This window comes from Fusarium verticillioides, chromosome 1, assembly GCF_000149555.1.
Source record: "Fusarium verticillioides 7600 chromosome 1, whole genome shotgun sequence".
In the NCBI taxonomy this organism is placed as follows: domain Eukaryota; kingdom Fungi; phylum Ascomycota; class Sordariomycetes; order Hypocreales; family Nectriaceae; genus Fusarium; species Fusarium verticillioides.
In genome coordinates, this window is record NC_031675.1 from 3,595,113 (window position 1) to 3,610,269 (window position 15,157).

At 48.8% G+C, this 15,157-nt stretch overlaps 5 protein-coding genes across 11 annotated transcripts; 2 read left to right on the forward strand and 3 right to left on the reverse strand.

Moving 5' to 3' along the window:
* Nucleotides 1-249: 249 nt before the first annotated feature.
* Nucleotides 250-2,454, forward strand: FVEG_00881 (GPN-loop GTPase 3 like). 2 transcript variants are annotated; one of them, XM_018887555.1, is made up of 3 exons: nucleotides 251-346; nucleotides 416-1,201; nucleotides 1,359-2,454. In XM_018887555.1, the coding sequence occupies exons 2-3, from the start codon at nucleotides 1,154-1,156 to the stop codon at nucleotides 2,211-2,213; spliced, it is 903 nt and encodes a 300-aa protein (XP_018743327.1). In that variant the 5' UTR covers nucleotides 251-346; nucleotides 416-1,153; the 3' UTR covers nucleotides 2,214-2,454. The 2 variants fall into 2 exon arrangements, with proteins under 2 accessions (XP_018743326.1, XP_018743327.1); XM_018887554.1 differs by having other exon boundaries at nucleotides 250-1,201.
* On the reverse strand, nucleotides 1,164-3,307 carry FVEG_00880 (hypothetical protein). The gene has a single exon (XM_018887553.1). The coding sequence runs from the start codon at nucleotides 3,157-3,159 to the stop codon at nucleotides 2,620-2,622; it is 540 nt and encodes a 179-aa protein (XP_018743325.1). The 5' UTR covers nucleotides 3,160-3,307; the 3' UTR covers nucleotides 1,164-2,619.
* A 494-nt stretch (nucleotides 3,308-3,801) lies between these two features.
* On the reverse strand, nucleotides 3,802-7,469 carry FVEG_00879 (hypothetical protein). The gene is made up of 2 exons (XM_018887552.1): nucleotides 6,120-7,469; nucleotides 3,802-6,063 (listed from the first exon to the last, which is right to left on the reverse strand). The coding sequence occupies exons 1-2, from the start codon at nucleotides 6,858-6,860 to the stop codon at nucleotides 4,105-4,107; spliced, it is 2,700 nt and encodes an 899-aa protein (XP_018743324.1). The 5' UTR covers nucleotides 6,861-7,469; the 3' UTR covers nucleotides 3,802-4,104.
* A 1,155-nt stretch (nucleotides 7,470-8,624) lies between these two features.
* Nucleotides 8,625-11,627, reverse strand: FVEG_00878 (methylenetetrahydrofolate dehydrogenase (NAD+)). Of its 6 annotated transcripts, none has more exons than XM_018887547.1 (5): nucleotides 10,741-11,627; nucleotides 10,369-10,670; nucleotides 9,892-10,130; nucleotides 9,073-9,805; nucleotides 8,639-9,024 (listed from the first exon to the last, which is right to left on the reverse strand). In XM_018887547.1, the coding sequence occupies exons 3-5, from the start codon at nucleotides 10,092-10,094 to the stop codon at nucleotides 8,944-8,946; spliced, it is 1,017 nt and encodes a 338-aa protein (XP_018743319.1). In that variant the 5' UTR covers nucleotides 10,095-10,130; nucleotides 10,369-10,670; nucleotides 10,741-11,627; the 3' UTR covers nucleotides 8,639-8,943. The 6 variants fall into 6 exon arrangements, with proteins under 6 accessions (XP_018743322.1, XP_018743321.1, XP_018743323.1 ...); XM_018887548.1 differs by having other exon boundaries at nucleotides 8,669-9,024; nucleotides 9,892-10,123; XM_018887550.1 differs by having other exon boundaries at nucleotides 8,625-9,024; nucleotides 9,073-10,123.
* Nucleotides 11,628-11,704: 77 nt separating this feature from the next.
* On the forward strand, nucleotides 11,705-14,877 carry FVEG_00877 (MFS transporter, NNP family, nitrate/nitrite transporter). Its single transcript, XM_018887545.1, has 3 exons — nucleotides 11,705-13,033; nucleotides 13,088-13,456; nucleotides 13,538-14,877. Exons 1-3 carry the CDS (start codon nucleotides 12,882-12,884, stop codon nucleotides 14,556-14,558), a joined length of 1,542 nt encoding a protein of 513 aa, XP_018743317.1. The 5' UTR covers nucleotides 11,705-12,881; the 3' UTR covers nucleotides 14,559-14,877.
* Nucleotides 14,878-15,157: the final 280 nt, after the last annotated feature.

Genomic DNA, 15,157 nt, shown 5'->3' on the forward strand with positions numbered 1-15,157 from the left:
TGGTATGGAGAAATAGCCTGAAGCACAGGTACACTCCTTATCGCAGAGGCAGGCTTTCGGTGGCCGCTACCCTTGGCGATGGAGGGGTAAATGGCACTGGGAAAGAGAAAAAAGGCACGTTCTTCGGAAGCCGAAATTTGCGGCAGTATTGCGCCATCGCACCTGCCATCAGCTGCAAAAAGTGCCTGCCAGTATTCGGAATACAAGAAAACATATGGCCTCCTTAAGTGTTATGAAATGCCCATTTCTCTTTTACGAATAATTAATGAAATGTATTCCTAAACTTCAATTACTTGAGGTACTCCTCAGTCTAAGCATAGGGTTTCTCATGGGTTGAGTTGTTGAGGTCTTGACTTTCTACATGTTAATCTCGCTTTTCTTGCACCCTCTCGCTAACCCGAGCTCATCAATGCAGTTGCAATCCGTCCTCACTCGTACTCGTCTCCCCGCTTCCCGTCAATCCCCTCATCTAAGTTAGGATATCCGGTTGTAGGAACAATGGGCCTTGAGTTGCCGAACCTATCAGCCGCAATCCTTCCAAGAATAATCCTTGACCAATTCCCTGACTGATTTTCATACACGTGCACCAGCATCCGGAGAAGATAGTCGAGTGGATGTCAATGAAAAGGTGTCTCCAAGTACTAACGTAAAAAAGTTATCATGATGGCCCCGAGTCTAGGCATGATAACCTAGTACGTGTACAGTAATGGCGGGGCTGATAGCTTCACACAAAAGAGGCTGAGAAACGACTTTTTTTTTTATGGCGCCGGAACAGGAGGGGCAAAAACGGCGAGGAAAAGAAGGTGTGAAAAAATCCGAACTTTTACCCCACCATTCAGGTTCCCTTCCAGAACATGTCAAAATTCAACTACCTCTCACAAGCTCGTCACCATCACCACATCGAGAAGTGTAATCCTCATCGATTTCCAAACAACGAGATATAACCGACGTTGAGCCCTGGCTAGACGGTGCAGAGCTACCGCTTTCTGTCATACTCTTCTGCCGCATCAGCCCCTCTATCTCAAGCAAGCGGGGCTGCTTAGAACCTGTAGCTACCTGGTAGCCTTGACCCTGGAGCTATCAAATCCGATCTTGGCCCTTGTTCTTGACAAACAAAACGAACAACGTACAATATTTTTGTATCTTCAACAACATGAGCAAGTTCGGTGCCATGATCATGGGCCCTGCGGGCGCGGGCAAGGTACGTGAAATTGACCTTTGCTTTTGCTTCTGTTCTCCAATACTGTCTATTGTTGCATCATCGTTCTCATCATGCTGTCACTGGATCGCGTGCTGGTCTTTTTGTTCCCAACATTCATCAATGCGCCCCAACTAACTTTGCATTTTGTCGCATCTAGTCAACTTTCTGCGCCGCCCTCATCACCCATCTTAATCTTAATCGCCGTTCTGCCTTCTACATTAACCTCGATCCTGCCGCCGAATCATTTGAACATGAACCAGATCTTGACATCAAAGAACTTATTTCCCTCAAAGATGCTATGGAGGAAGTTGGCCTCGGACCTAATGGTGGCCTGATATATTGTTTTGAGTTCCTTATGGAGAACCTCGACTGGTTGACCGAAGCTCTCGACAGTCTGACCGAAGAATACCTCATTATCTTCGACATGCCCGGTCAGATCGAACTATACACACATGTCCCTATTCTACCGGCTCTAGTCAAATTTCTGTCCCAGCCGGGCTCTCTTGACATCCGCATGGCCGCTGTCTATCTCCTGGAAGCGACATTCGTCGTCGATCGAGCAAAGTTTTTCTCTGGCACCCTTAGTGCCATGAGTGCCATGCTCATGCTCGAGGTGCCACACATCAACATCCTGTCCAAGATGGACCTCGTTAAGGGCCAAGTGAAGAAGAAGGATCTCAAGCGCTTCCTTACACCTGACGTAGGTCTGCTTGACGATGACCCTATCGAGCGTGCGCGTCGTGTTACAGAGGGTCCTGAAGCCGAAGATGACGAGTCAAAGGCACCTGACGAGAAGGAACAAGTAATGAAAGGTGCTAGTTTCCGACGACTGAACCGAGCTGTGGCTGGCTTGATCGAGAGCTTCAGTATGATCAATTATCTCAGGCTAGACGTGACCAACGAGGACAGCGTCGGTGCTATTCTGAGCTACATTGATGACTGCATACAATTCCACGAAGCTCAGGATCCCAAAGAGCCCCATGATGAGGAATATGAGGATCATGACGACTAGTGTGGATGTAATGGCAAATGAATAACCTGGGAAAAGGGAAATATGTGGTATCTTGATAGTAGTATTGCATAGCGCCGGCGTTACTGATTGCTTCTCATAGTCTGAGATAGAATTGAGCTTGGACGTGATGTGTCACAGTCCCGCTCTTTTTCCTAACCTGCCCTCTTCCACCTCTTTCGTGATAAATCATAAGAATTATGCTGATGGATGACTTATGCTGTATGGTCATGGTATACCCGTGCTCTGTTGTTTTTTTCTTCTTTTTTTCTTCTTTTTTCTTTGGGGGGGGGGGGGATTTCCTTGATGTTCTGTCTTCTGGTGGTATTCAAAACGTGTCGGGTCGTATGCAAAACAGCCATTGCTGTATATTCGCCGTCCGCATATATTTTTTCTGTATGGACGTTACTTATCTCGATCGTCGTCCGGAAGTCGTGCCTCTGGTCCCAGCCATGCCCTGTTGCGCCTCGTAGCGATCATACTCCTGCAGCCAAACATCCTTGATGGCAGCCAGGTATCCCACGATCTTGCCGCCCATGACAGCCATATCCCTTGCGCTCTCGAAGACACCACGCTCCCAGATCCACGCTGCAAGAGCAAGTAGAAGAGCCCAAGTCGCGATGCGCATAGCCATGCGCGTCCACCACATGAGCAGACGACGAATCCAATTGAGAATTATTACAACAGTAGCAAGGACTACCAGCGATGCAATCACACCGACGAGGCCTTGGTTTTCTGCTAGCAAGATCATGATGCGATCAAATAGAGGCTCAAGAAGAGGCGCGGCCGTGTCGAGAAGACTCTGCGCTTGGTCGAGGACGTTGCGCGCGATGATTTGGACGGGCGAGCGTGGGTGCAGGATGTGCTTTTGGATAGAATCGGCGAGCTCCGGGGGAAGCAGCGCTGTAAGGAGGTGCGTTGCCAGCGTTGGAGGTTCCACGGAGGGCATTTCGGCGATAATTTGTGATGGGAATCTTGTCGGTGTAAGGTTTGGGTTTGAGTTTGTTGACGCTGGTGGGGGAAATGTTGTTTCGGGCTTTTCTGTGCGAGCGTCCAGGGTAGATGTGAAGGGAAAGTTGCGGTCTAAGATGTCTAGTTCAGGTAAGCATTAATCACTACTACTTGGCCCTTTGTCCCCTGGAACGTAACTCGATATATGAAGTGGCCTGGGATTTACCTGAGTTCTGATAGGAATATTACTACACTGTTAATTTTTATCAGACTACCATCTACAGGATGACTTGATTTATCATATTTTGAGTAGGATAGTTGTGCTCTTGGGAACATCAGCATAAGTGTTAGAAGACGGTTGTAAGGCACTACTGATCTGATACGGCGAGGAGTGCTACGGTACCTAATAATAGTACAGCGGAAGCGAATGGAAATAGGGATCTGTTAACCGTCCAACAATATAGCAATCAATAACCTGTGACGCCCTCGATCACATTTACTGCCTTACCCACCATTTCCCTTAACTTATCTGAGTCTATCACATGCAAAATTGTACAATTGTAACTACCTTACCTTAATTAGGTAGCAAGGGTCTAAAGGATCAAGACCACAGCACGGACCAACATGCGCAAACAGCACGCGAGCATGGCATAAACAGTCTGAGTGCCATGAATTGACGTATAAAATATGTCGTAATTGAAGCTATAAAAAAGTCCTGTAAAGGTCATGAGTTTAAGAATAAATAAGGAAGCGAACCGCTAGACTTGAAGGGTATCGAAAATAACCTGGTCTCATCCAAGACAGGCCTCAACTCCGTCTGCTCATAACCAGAGCACTATCATGTGTGTTAATATCCCTATCCACCTCCATGTAAAGCGCCATGCGAGAAAAATACAACCTCTTCGAAATACTTGGCCTGATAGAAGTATTCGGGCAACTGCACTCACTCTTCAAGCCCCTCAAGAATGCGTCGCGCAGCGTCAATTCTCCTGCGGTACATCCGTGCCTCTGTGCCGGCTCTTGATGACTCTGTCAATCCTAAGACACACTTCCCGAGACTGGCCACAAGTCTCTCGACCAAGATCTGACTTTCTTTGTCAAGCCCATGTACAGCCGAAGTATTGCCATTCTTTTGTCCACCTTCAATACCGCCCAACCCGGCTGCCTCATTGAGGAGACTTTCGGATATCTGCCTGAGCTCCGAGTCGGGTGACCCCCCGGGGGTACCTGTCGGCGTCAAGACCCCGTTGGTTCCCTTAGACTTGTCTATGAGAGGGAAGCTTCGATTTGTTCCAGTCGACCCGAAAGATGACATCGAAGGCCGATGGCGCGCGTAGGTAGCTGCGCTGCTACTAGGTCGACGAACCACGGTGCTACGTCGGGGATGATTTTGGTGATAATCGACAGACCCGTTTCTGGAAGGGGCTCCTGATCGAGGGAATTTGAAGTTGCCAAATGTTGCCCGTTTTGAGCCCAGGGGCGCGTCTGAATCTGCGGGCATGATGACGATGGTCTCTGTGGCATCCTCAAATTCCGAGTTGCGACTTGAACGGCCTTCGGTGGCTGTGGCAAAACTGTTAAAGGACGACATAGTATCAACGCTCGGCCTCCTTTCGTGATCAGAATCAGAGTCGGGTGCAGAAGTGGAGGCAACGATTGGGCCGCGAGTTGTCTCAACAGAATCACCAGAGCTCACACTGCTCCAGCTCTCTCGTCGATGCTGGCTCATTGTTCCCATCGCTGAGTGGAGAAAAAAGTGCTCGTAATCGAAAGCATCCTCACGATCCTCGTGAGACACGGGGGTTTGAAAGGCATCATGATATGATGACTCGCCACTCTCGCTCTCAAAATCCACAAACTCGTCGTCATCGTCATCCTCGGCATCGTCGTTGTACTCTCCATTCTGTAGTCCGTAACCATTTCCATCCCGCTTAAAATCTTCCTCCTCTTGTTCCAGATCTCCTTCCCACGTTTCGCCATCATCATTCATGTCATCGTTTTCTTGCACTTGCGTTTGCATTTGAATGTCATCTCCAAGATCCGGTTCCGCTTCAAAATGAGGCGAATCGCTCAGCTCTTGAGCCACAACTACGTCCGGTGCGTCAAAAGTGCGTGAGCCATGTTCAGCACCGGCATCCAACGTTTTCGCAGATTCTTCAGAGGGTTGCTTCGAGCCCTCCTTGGGCGACATTTGACCACTCACTTTATCCTTAGGTGAACCCTGGTTCCAGGGCGCTTGCCAGGCGGGAGTCTCCGGGGTGGTCTCTTGTGATGTTCGAGACTCTGGAAGTCCTTGATCCCATCTCGCGTGAGTAAATGGGCTGGGTGTCCTGAGGCTCTGCAGACTACGGCGTTTCAAGCTGTCTGCCCGTGCCTGTTCCTTGAGACTGGAAATCTTCCCTCTCAGATCCTTCATTTGATGCTTCAAATCACGAACCTGAGCTACGGATGCGGACCGAGGCATATCTGTATCCGTCATGGATCCGAACGTGGGGCTCAACTGATTATAGAGACGAGAGCTGCGTCGGCTGTCTCCATTTGCACCGCCTTCATCTTCACTCAAAGTCTCTAGCATGGGATCGAGAGTTGTGGGACTCCTGTGAGAGGTGGCGCCGTATCCAATCCCAAGAGCATCGGCACTTCTAGATGAAGTCAATGGCTGTCGATAACCTCCAGCAGCACCCAAGGCGCTAGCAGAGCGTTGCGGGAAGCCTGGGCTGGCAAGGCCGTTTTGTGAACTGGTTTCGCTGAGATTTCTAGAATGCCCTTGACTTGAACTCAGAGGGATGGTAGACTCTCTTAGGGATGTCGCAGGTCGAACGATTGGAGGAGAAGGGGTTGACCCATCGGACATCGGAGTAAATAAAGAGCTTCTTGCCCTTGACAGGTTGCCCTCCATCGTCTGCAGTCTTGTTAGCATTGCGCACTCGTTGTTTAGCCGGACAATGTGAAGCCCACCGTTAATCTTTGTTTCGCATTTGCCAGAATCTGTTCTGCCCTATCACTAAGAGAACTGGTCGAATAGCGCTGCTCGGTAGCCTCCTGAGTACGAGCTATGCGCGGAACCTTGGGTTCTCGTACAGCTGTACCCTCAACATATGAAGATGCCATGCTCTCCTCATCGTCGCCCTGAAAGTTGACGTCGTCAACGCTGACAGAATCGTCAAAATCTCCGAAAGGCGCAGCGCGGCCTTGCGAAGTAATTGTACTGTTGGAGTCGATCGAAGATTTCCTCTCCCGCTGCAGAATTTGCGATCGTGACTTGATGCGGGTTACCCCCATTGTTGGGGACGAGCCCAATACATGATCATCATTGCTGTAAACGGACAGATGTGCCGAGCCACGGCGTCCTCCTTTTCCTATCACGCTTTCGACTTCTGTCACCTCGCCAATGTCTGATAGCATAGTTCCATTTCCATATATGATGGGCGTCGAGGGGGTAATAGGTCCAGCGATAAATTGGTTTTGCGAAGAAGGGAGGTGGAATCGCATGTCACTGGTCTGAACATTATTCCACATTCTCATGGGTGACTGTGAACGCTCATCAAGGGAAACATCGCAATCGTAGTCAGGCAAGATCATGTCGGGATTCGTCAGTGTCGGTGAACCAGGGACTGGCCCGTAGTTCAGCGAAGAACCCGAGCCAGACTTGCCATGGCGGACATCGCGACTATAGTTGGGGAAGGTCTGCGCTGCCATGACTTCTATACCGGGTTGGCTGATGCCAGAGGCGAGGCAATCGAGTTACTCGGTATGTAGAATGTTCGGTCGGCAGTATTATGTCTCGTCTTGAAGCGCGCCTAAGAAGCTAACGGCTGAAATCTAGGAATCGGGTACTTGGACAGGCCCCTACGTATCGGCCCCAGCTCGGTTGCGCACGCGAGTGGGCTTGTCTCAGAGGCTTTGTTGTGTTTCTTGTTTATGTGAGTGTGAGCAGTCCGCGATTCGGTAGAATTAGAGACAATGTCTCGAGGGCTGAGAGTTTGCCAGTCGAAAAGAAGAGTAGCGTGGCGCAAAAAATTAGGTACAGATGCCGATCGGACAAAGAAAAGACGGAGGTGAGCGAATGAATGAATGAATGAATGAATGGATGAATGAGCGTGTCGTTGATTTAGTATGTAGAGCCGAGCAAAGCGAACAACAAGGTTCTATTCGCAAAGGGCGCAGTCAGCCAGAAACCTAATTAGGCATGAGGATGGAATGAGTGAGGAGAGCATCCAAAAGTTGGGATGTGGGAAAAAGCAAAGCAATGGATGGACGGAGAGAGCGACTGATAGGTGGTGATGGATGTTGGGGTTCCATCCATTAATTGAACGAACCGCAATCGAGGGAGGTACGTACCCTTTTAATTGAACCTGCAGATGCCCGGACCTCTTCAAAAGACTTACTTCTATGGATATGATCTCCACAGTTCAACAATGCTTATAATACCTAAACAATAACGGAGTCATAAAACAATCGAGTACGACGATGATGCTGGTTCATGAGGACTTTTATGAAGATGCTGCTGGCTTCAGGTGATCACGGAAACTCAATTTTTCCACCTCAACAATGACGAACAAAACCTTGGAATGCACTCTTCAATCTTTGGCGTCGGCGCCCAGTTTTAGATGGTGAACCGCTGCTAAAAGCCTAAAACAAGGGACTGACCCGAAAAAATGACCACTAGGCCGTTGAGCAAAACGGGAAATATGGGGGAGCCCGCCTTGTTTTGCTGCTTGTTTGAGGCGTTTAGTTTTGCTCTAGTCCTATTCTGAGACTTTGATTGGTGGTGACCAAAATGCATTAAACCAGAGATTGAAACAACGGTTCGTGACGCCGCGTGTAGAGAAGAGACCACCATACATACCCAAGATACAAATACCTTTACACGCTGTTCTCCTAGAAAGAAAGGGATACGAGAATACCTGCAATAGTACATGAAGATATGTGGCCTATCCTCCAATTAGGTTGTATACTCCGGTACTATGGGTAAACTAAGTTGATCAATATGTTGCACCAAGTAATTTCCATTCCCGTTATAGACCGGGATTAAGGATCAAGAAACCTGGAAGACGCAAGGACTCACTGAAGATAGGGGCGCCAGCTCAACCCACCGCTTCAGCTGTGATATGCCTGATTAGGAAAGTTTCCAGAACATGTAGCGGGCATCTTAATTAAACTTTGCTACCCCAGGATGAAAAGCCACCTGTTTCATTCTTGATAGCAGGACGGCAAAACGCCAATTACTCTGATCGATTAGAAGAAAAGGAACAAGAATTAGTGCTTTAGAGTGATAATCCTCTCGAGCGGAGTCAAGAATCTGTGTAGATGCAGTAACGTCGTACACTCCGTGCATTACGAAAAGATGGACCAACTATTTCTCGATTTCAAAACCAAAGACCATGGCGCCGCCCAGAACTGTACTTCTTCAATAATCGACGCCTCCGAAAACATATACAAATGAGTGACACTTACATTGCCCAGATAATAACACGGGGATACCAAAAATAGATCATATGATGAATTGCAGAACAATTAGCTGCCGATATCTCAATGTTTTACTGGTTCGTGAAACAACGCCCACACATGCTCACGACATTCACGCAAGGGTTTATGTTGAACATGTCTTTCCAATCATGCCGTCATCCCAGCTTTTTGATATATCCCATCTATGACAACTCCTATAAAATGCATTTCGTTCTACAGGGCGACCAGCCCCGTTGTGTTTCGTTTTCCATAGTCTAGTTCAAAACAATCATAACCTTCTTTCAAAACGTCTCTTCTTTTGCTGTGAAAGCATTTAGTCGTCAGCGAAAGCCTCAGCTCGGGCCTCGACGCTCTTCTGCGACTCATCCTTGGAGGGCCGGTTGGCAATGAGGCGCTGACTGGTCAGTACCACAGACTCTGTCGTATAGTGGAGGGCACTTACAACCAAGTTTCTCAAGAGGATAGCAATGGTAACCTTGCCGACGGATGGCACGTAGATCGAGGCCTTCTCCTTAATGGCGGGACCATCAAAGTTTCTGTACGAGGAGAAGTTGATGCAGACAGCACCATCGCGGATGAGCTCGGTGGGTACCTTGAAAGACTCGACGGGAACTCCTCCGATGACAACGTCACTGAGGGGAAGGCAGTCCTCGAGCTTCCAGCCCTCCTTGTCCTCGACCTGATGGCGGGCCTTCTTGATGCCCTCTCCACGGGTGAAGATTTGGACACCAGTGACATCGACAGAGTAAACGGTGGCGCCGTCGTTGGCGAGGAGGGCAGCAAGAGGTCGGCCGTTGACCTCGGATCTGTTAATGACGGTGATAGTCTTTCCGAAAAGTCGGTTCCCGGAAGCTAGGATGGGGTTGTAGATCTGCAAGTACTCAAGGATCTTGACAACAGCGAGAGGAGTGCAAGGAAGGATGGACTTCTTGCGGTTCTCAGGAGGGTCAATGAAGCGAATGTTGTGGTACATGTTGTGGATGTGCTTGTGTCGAAGACCCTCAACGTCCTTTCCAAGGTCAACCGACTCCTGGATGTACTTGTCGTGAGATGGGTTGTTGGGGAAGATAGGGTAGTAGACAATCATGCCGTCGACATCATCGTCTTCATTGGCCTTCATGATCTCCTCCTCGAGAAGCTCCTTGTCCACAGTTCGGAGGTCAAAGTTGAATCCGCTATGTTTTGCATTAGCGCCAGGTCGAGGGGCAAGCATCATCCGATAGACTGGGCGATATTCAAGCCACACAGAGGAATATCTCACTTCTCTTCACAAGTCTTCTTGGACCACTCAGCGTACTTTACGGCAGCGGGATCACCGTTGGCGAGGAAAGCAGCCAGTGTGGGAGTGCAAGGGTTCTCGCCTTGGATCTTGGCCAATGTGTCCTTGACCTCACCAAGGTAACCCTTGGCGATAGTCTCAGCCGTAATGACCTTGCAGGTCTTGGGGACAGTTGAGGTAGCCATTGCAAAGGTTCTCAGACTGCGGAAGCAGGCTGTTATCTGAGATCTCATAGTCAGTCACATGTATTGCTTCTCAGTCTTGTATCTTCTCTCCTGTTCTCTTCTCATGTGAAGTGTTTCCAAGGTGAACAAACACACCGAGAAGATCCCCACACTAATCTGGCTATGAGCTGTACTACCAGCATTTTTTGGGATGAGGGGGGAAGAAGCATGATGCCGTCACAGGAGCCTTTAGCACGTGATGAAGTGCCCAAGACGTTCCAGAAAGGTCACATACCTCAAGGAAAATGGGTTGATTCAACTTTGACCAGAAGCTGGAAGTTTGAGGAGAAAGAAGAATAAATTAATCACAAGCAATTGTTCCCCCACCAAAGAAAACAAAACTCCGAGTGACCATGGAGGGGCATCTTTGGAGGGAAAATGTTTGCGCAAAAAAATTCAGACCCTTCAGCCACCCAGTCAGAGTCGAGCATTTACAGTGCCCCTCTTACTGTATAAGGCTTAGCGGGATAGTGCTCTAGCAGTGAAAATTACAGCGGAATGCTCTAGAGATTCAAGATTTTCGAGGTTATCTTGATACTAGAAAATCCTGATCAAAAGACTGGGCTTAAGTCGAAGGGACAGAGTAAAATGTACTGCATTGACATACATTGGAGTTATGTCGCGGAAACTAAGTAATTATTCATATTCGAGTTCAAGATTCTAGCTTCTGCCTCTGCCGATTTCGGCGCTTGTTTAAACGCTCAAGGAGTTCCACTTACAACCTCGACGTTTTCAACAATAGGAACCAATTATCGTCGGGCTAACGTTGACAGCCTCGGGTTCACTGCTTCCAGAAAAAAAAAAGAAGAGCAAGAATTGACAGCAGAAACCCGCTGAGATATGTGTTGGCTTTTGGACGTCCAAGCGGATGGCACAGAAAGTTCCAAGTCTCAGATCCCTGAACCCAATATTGCTTTCCAGCGCTTTTAGTGGTCGCGCAGAGACGCCCGGTGGCTGTATGGCTTTCGATAGTTGCTGAGTTACTCCGGGCTTGGGGGAAATTCGAGGTCTTTTTGTACTGCGCTGAGCATTCCACAGAGATTTAGAGAAGCTGGTGAACGGGCGCAGTAGCAAGTGCTTATGTGCCTTTTTAAGGTTCTTGCGATGAGTGAGAAGCACGGTGTTAATCACCGATTATGATAGCCTGCTATCAGCGACGGTGCCATGGAACAGCCTATCTACAGCATGAAGATTCAGGGAGATCAAAGAGTCTTCTGGACCATTCAAAGGCCCTCAAAAGGTTATTTCTCGTGAACAGTCAGTCCCCTGGTGTTGTACTACTAGACTGCGCAGAACCGACGATCCGGAGACCCCAAATCTTGACACGACACCACCGCATCAGAACGCCCGCGAAAAGATAGGATACAGTAATAATATAATTCCCTAGCGCCTTGCCGTATCTGGTACGATGCTTTTGAGCTTTGGCCCAGGAATCAGGTCGTTTCCGAGTTCGAACCATTTTCTTATCTCCGTTGGTTCCAGAGCCTGTTCTCCCTTTATCGCTAATAAGACTCCAATCTACATGCTATATATATGGCACTACCCCGCCACCTTTTGCCTCCGCGGAGATTCACATTTCAACGCTCCAAACACCACCACGGCCTTATCTCTCAACCGACTGGGTGCTAGTCAATGCCCCTAGACAAAAGCCACCCTACAGCGGCTCAGGGATCGCAGTAGCCTTGTCCCTTATCGCGGCTCTTGTCTGATCGCCCTGCTGCAGCCCGTCACACCTGGCACACCTGGCACCCCTGACCAATGGCATGTTGGATATTTGACCACGGACGACCAGCTTATCATAGGTGAGCAGCTTGGCTTGCAGCTAGGAGCTCACCAGGCTAGTGCGTCGTAGTAGCTTCGGTACATGGCCACCAGCCTGAACGCCTGGTGATGCTGTTGCAGGCCTTATCTCGCCATGCCATGCCATGCCCACGCGAGGACGCGTCTTGTCTGCCGGTCTGCATTCTCTGAGGCAGAACATGGAAACCCAAGTCAAAAAGCACATGCAAATACCTGCCATTCGTCTGAATCGTTATCTCTGTCGGTTAATGCAATTCCGAAAATTGGCAGCCCTTTCTCGCCCGCTTGACTGATTACGCCTCGACACTTTAAGGTTATCTATCCAGGAGCTGTCAGGGGCTCATGGCATGTTTTTCTAAAACACCAACACATTTTTCGGATACTTCACATTAAAAAAAACCCTCTGAATATATAATTGCAGAGCAAGTGTTCCGCCAAGAACGATCGTTACCGTTGGGAGGCTCCCACGTTATCAACTTATCGGCCACTGAGACTCTGTAACACTGCATTTCAACGGGCCGCTCTTAGCCCCCGTAATCAGCCCAGTTCTTATCGGATTAACGAGAAATCGTTTGCAGAAATCTGGTTTAAGCATCTCCGGGCCTCCGGATTATCACTGGCTTGTTCACTCACACAGTCTCATTGAGACAGCAAAGCCAGATAGACCTCTTATCGACTTGAATTTCCACAAAAAGGATCTAGGAAATCCGGAGATACAGTTTTCGGTATTCTTGTCAATCTGGGGTCGTGGAGTATAAGGTATTCTCATTCTATATATCTTCTAAGCATTGTCCATTTCCAAAAAAGATATTCACCAAGCTCAGCATCGACAAGCAACTCAGAGACAAAGGGAAGCCTCTTAGCTCTCACAAATTCTTTCATCCGTTCTCAAGAGAGCCAAATTAGTTGTCTTGACATTTCTCAATCTCATCGATTAGCTTGTTCAATATGGGTTTTCAAATCGCCCACCTGTGGAAGGCCCCTGAGGTCAACCCCATCAGCCGAAAAGCACGAAGTGTGCCTATGCTCAACCCCATCGACATCTATGGCCGAGTATTCTCTTTCTCATGGCTCGGTTTCATGCTTGCTTTCTGGGCATGGTGAGTTGAAAAAACCAAATGTTGATGATGTGATAATCTGACTGAGATTCACAGGTACACCTTTCCACCCCTATTGACGGTCACTATCAAACAAGATCTTCATCTTACACCGGCTCAAATCGCAAACTCCAACATCGTATCTCTATCTGCTACTTTCTTCCTTCGATTCTTGACCGGCCCTCTGTGTGATTTGTATGGACCTCGACGTGTATTCGCCTACTTGATCCTCCTCGGCTGTTTCCCCATTGGCCTCGCACCGCTTGTCAACAGCGCCACCGGCTTATATATCTCTCGGTTCTTTATTGGCATTCTCGGTGCAACATTTGTGCCTTGCCAGGTTTGGTGCACCGGTTTCTTCGATAAGAATGTCGTCGGCACTGCCAACGCCCTTGCTGGTGGTTGGGGTAATGCAGGTGGTGGAATGTAAGTGAACATCCTCTCATGACACTTAAAGCCTTTTGATACGTAAGAATTGTCAAAGAACGATTCTGACTTCCTGAATAGCACTTACTTCATCATGCCTGCCGTCTTCGACTCACTAGTAGCTCATCAAGGCATGTCCCCTTCCAAGGCATGGAGGGTTACCTTCATTGTCCCCTTGATCTGCCTGATCGTCTGCGGTCTTGGAATGCTATTCCTATGCCCCGACAGCCCTATGGGATCGTGGGAGGATCAAGCTATGCTCGTCAGGAAGAACATGGAGGCTCATGGAATGTCTAGCTCTGGTGACGTTACCCCCATTGGTACAGTTGACCGCTGCGGTTCAGATGAGGAGAAGAACCCCGGTGAGGCGAGAGATGTCAAGGTTGGCGACCACGAGCACCCTATCTCGCGCAACGAGGCCATTGAGTTCGCCCGAGGCGAGGTCATTGTCAAACCAACTCTTCGTGAAGCCCTCCATGTCTGCTACTCTCCCCAGACCATCTTCCACGTGGCGACCTATGCATGCTCCTTCGGTGGCGAGCTTGCTATCAACGCCATCCTGAGCTCCTACTTCAAGAAGAACTTCCCCCACCTCGACCAGACCAAGGCCAGTAACTACGCCGCTATCTTTGGTTTCCTCAACTTCCTCAACCGACCTCTTGGTGGAGTCATTGCCGATATCATCTACAACAAGTGTGGACGCAACCTCTGGCTCAAGAAGGCCTGGATCGTCGCTTGCGGTGTGCTGACTGGAGCTCTTCTCATTGTCATCGGAAAGGTCAACCCCTCTGAAGCCAATGGTGGTGATATTGGTACTTTGGTTGGCCTCATCGTGGTCATGGCCATCTTTATCGAGGCTGGCAATGGTGCCAACTTTGCTCTTGTACCTCACGTTCACCCCTCTGCCAACGGTATTCTCTCAGGCCTGACCGGTGGCGGTGGTAACATTGGTGGTATCATGTTCGCTGTTGTCTTCCGCTTCATGCACGGTGGTAATGACTACGCCATGGGTCTCTGGGTCATTGGCATTATTACCATTGCGTTGAACTTGGCGGTTTGCTGGATCCCTCCTCTGCCCAAGGGCCAGATTGGTGGCCACTAGGTGCAGGGTTGCAGTATTGGAAAAGTGAAAAATATAAATGGAATAAACGAGTGTTTTATGAGCTTGTTAGCTGGTTTAAATGGCGAGCGGGCGCGCACTGGAATTGGTCACGATCTGGGAATGGTTAAACTATCGTTGGGATAGAAGGAATTGGTAGGGAACAGCTAGGATATCTCGCCGCATCAGGCTCGATGCGAGATTATTTCATGAATATTATTGGATTATTATTAAACAAGTTTCCTCGAAGTAGTGCGTTTTTGATGTGCTTCTTATCATGCTTAGAGCGAAGTGACACATATTCAATGAGTTCAACTTCCCATTATTCTCATTAAGCTGTACACCGTGATCCATCATGATTCTTATGATGGTCTTGATATCACCTGTGACCCTCATTTGACAGCCGCTGATCCATTGATCTCATCTGTACCCAAGACCAAATGACGTGCGCAATGAGACATTTGATGGTCCTGTCGATCAGAAGCCACAAACGCCGCGCCCGTTTGACAGAGAGACAAGAGGCGAGCTATAGTTGCACAGCGTGGAAAACGGACTTTTTTATGTCTCCATTGAGAAGTTGTGAGACGGGACACGGATATGAG

Bases quoted from the DNA above. Each gene is read 5' to 3' on its own strand.
- FVEG_00879 (XM_018887552.1), bottom strand. From the start codon at position 6,860: ATGGCAGCGCAGACCTTCCCCAACTATAGTCGCGATGTCCGCCATGGC. The intron at 6,064-6,119 runs GTGGGCTTCACA...ACAAGACTGCAG, and splicing joins ATGCGAAACAAAGATTAACG to ACGATGGAGGGCAACCTGTC.
- FVEG_00877 (XM_018887545.1), top strand. From the start codon at position 12,882: ATGGGTTTTCAAATCGCCCACCTGTGGAAGGCCCCTGAGGTCAACCCC. The intron at 13,034-13,087 runs GTGAGTTGAAAA...TGAGATTCACAG, and splicing joins ATGCTTGCTTTCTGGGCATG to GTACACCTTTCCACCCCTAT. The intron at 13,457-13,537 runs GTAAGTGAACAT...CTTCCTGAATAG, and splicing joins GGTAATGCAGGTGGTGGAAT to CACTTACTTCATCATGCCTG.
- FVEG_00880 (XM_018887553.1), bottom strand. From the start codon at position 3,159: ATGCCCTCCGTGGAACCTCCAACGCTGGCAACGCACCTCCTTACAGCG.
- FVEG_00878 (XM_018887546.1), bottom strand. From the start codon at position 10,142: ATGAGATCTCAGATAACAGCCTGCTTCCGCAGTCTGAGAACCTTTGCA. The intron at 9,806-9,891 runs GTGAGATATTCC...TGCAAAACATAG, and splicing joins AAGAAGACTTGTGAAGAGAA to CGGATTCAACTTTGACCTCC. The intron at 9,025-9,072 runs GTAAGTGCCCTC...CTGACCAGTCAG, and splicing joins TCCTCTTGAGAAACTTGGTT to CGCCTCATTGCCAACCGGCC.
- FVEG_00881 (XM_018887554.1), top strand. From the start codon at position 1,154: ATGAGCAAGTTCGGTGCCATGATCATGGGCCCTGCGGGCGCGGGCAAG. The intron at 1,202-1,358 runs GTACGTGAAATT...TGTCGCATCTAG, and splicing joins GCCCTGCGGGCGCGGGCAAG to TCAACTTTCTGCGCCGCCCT.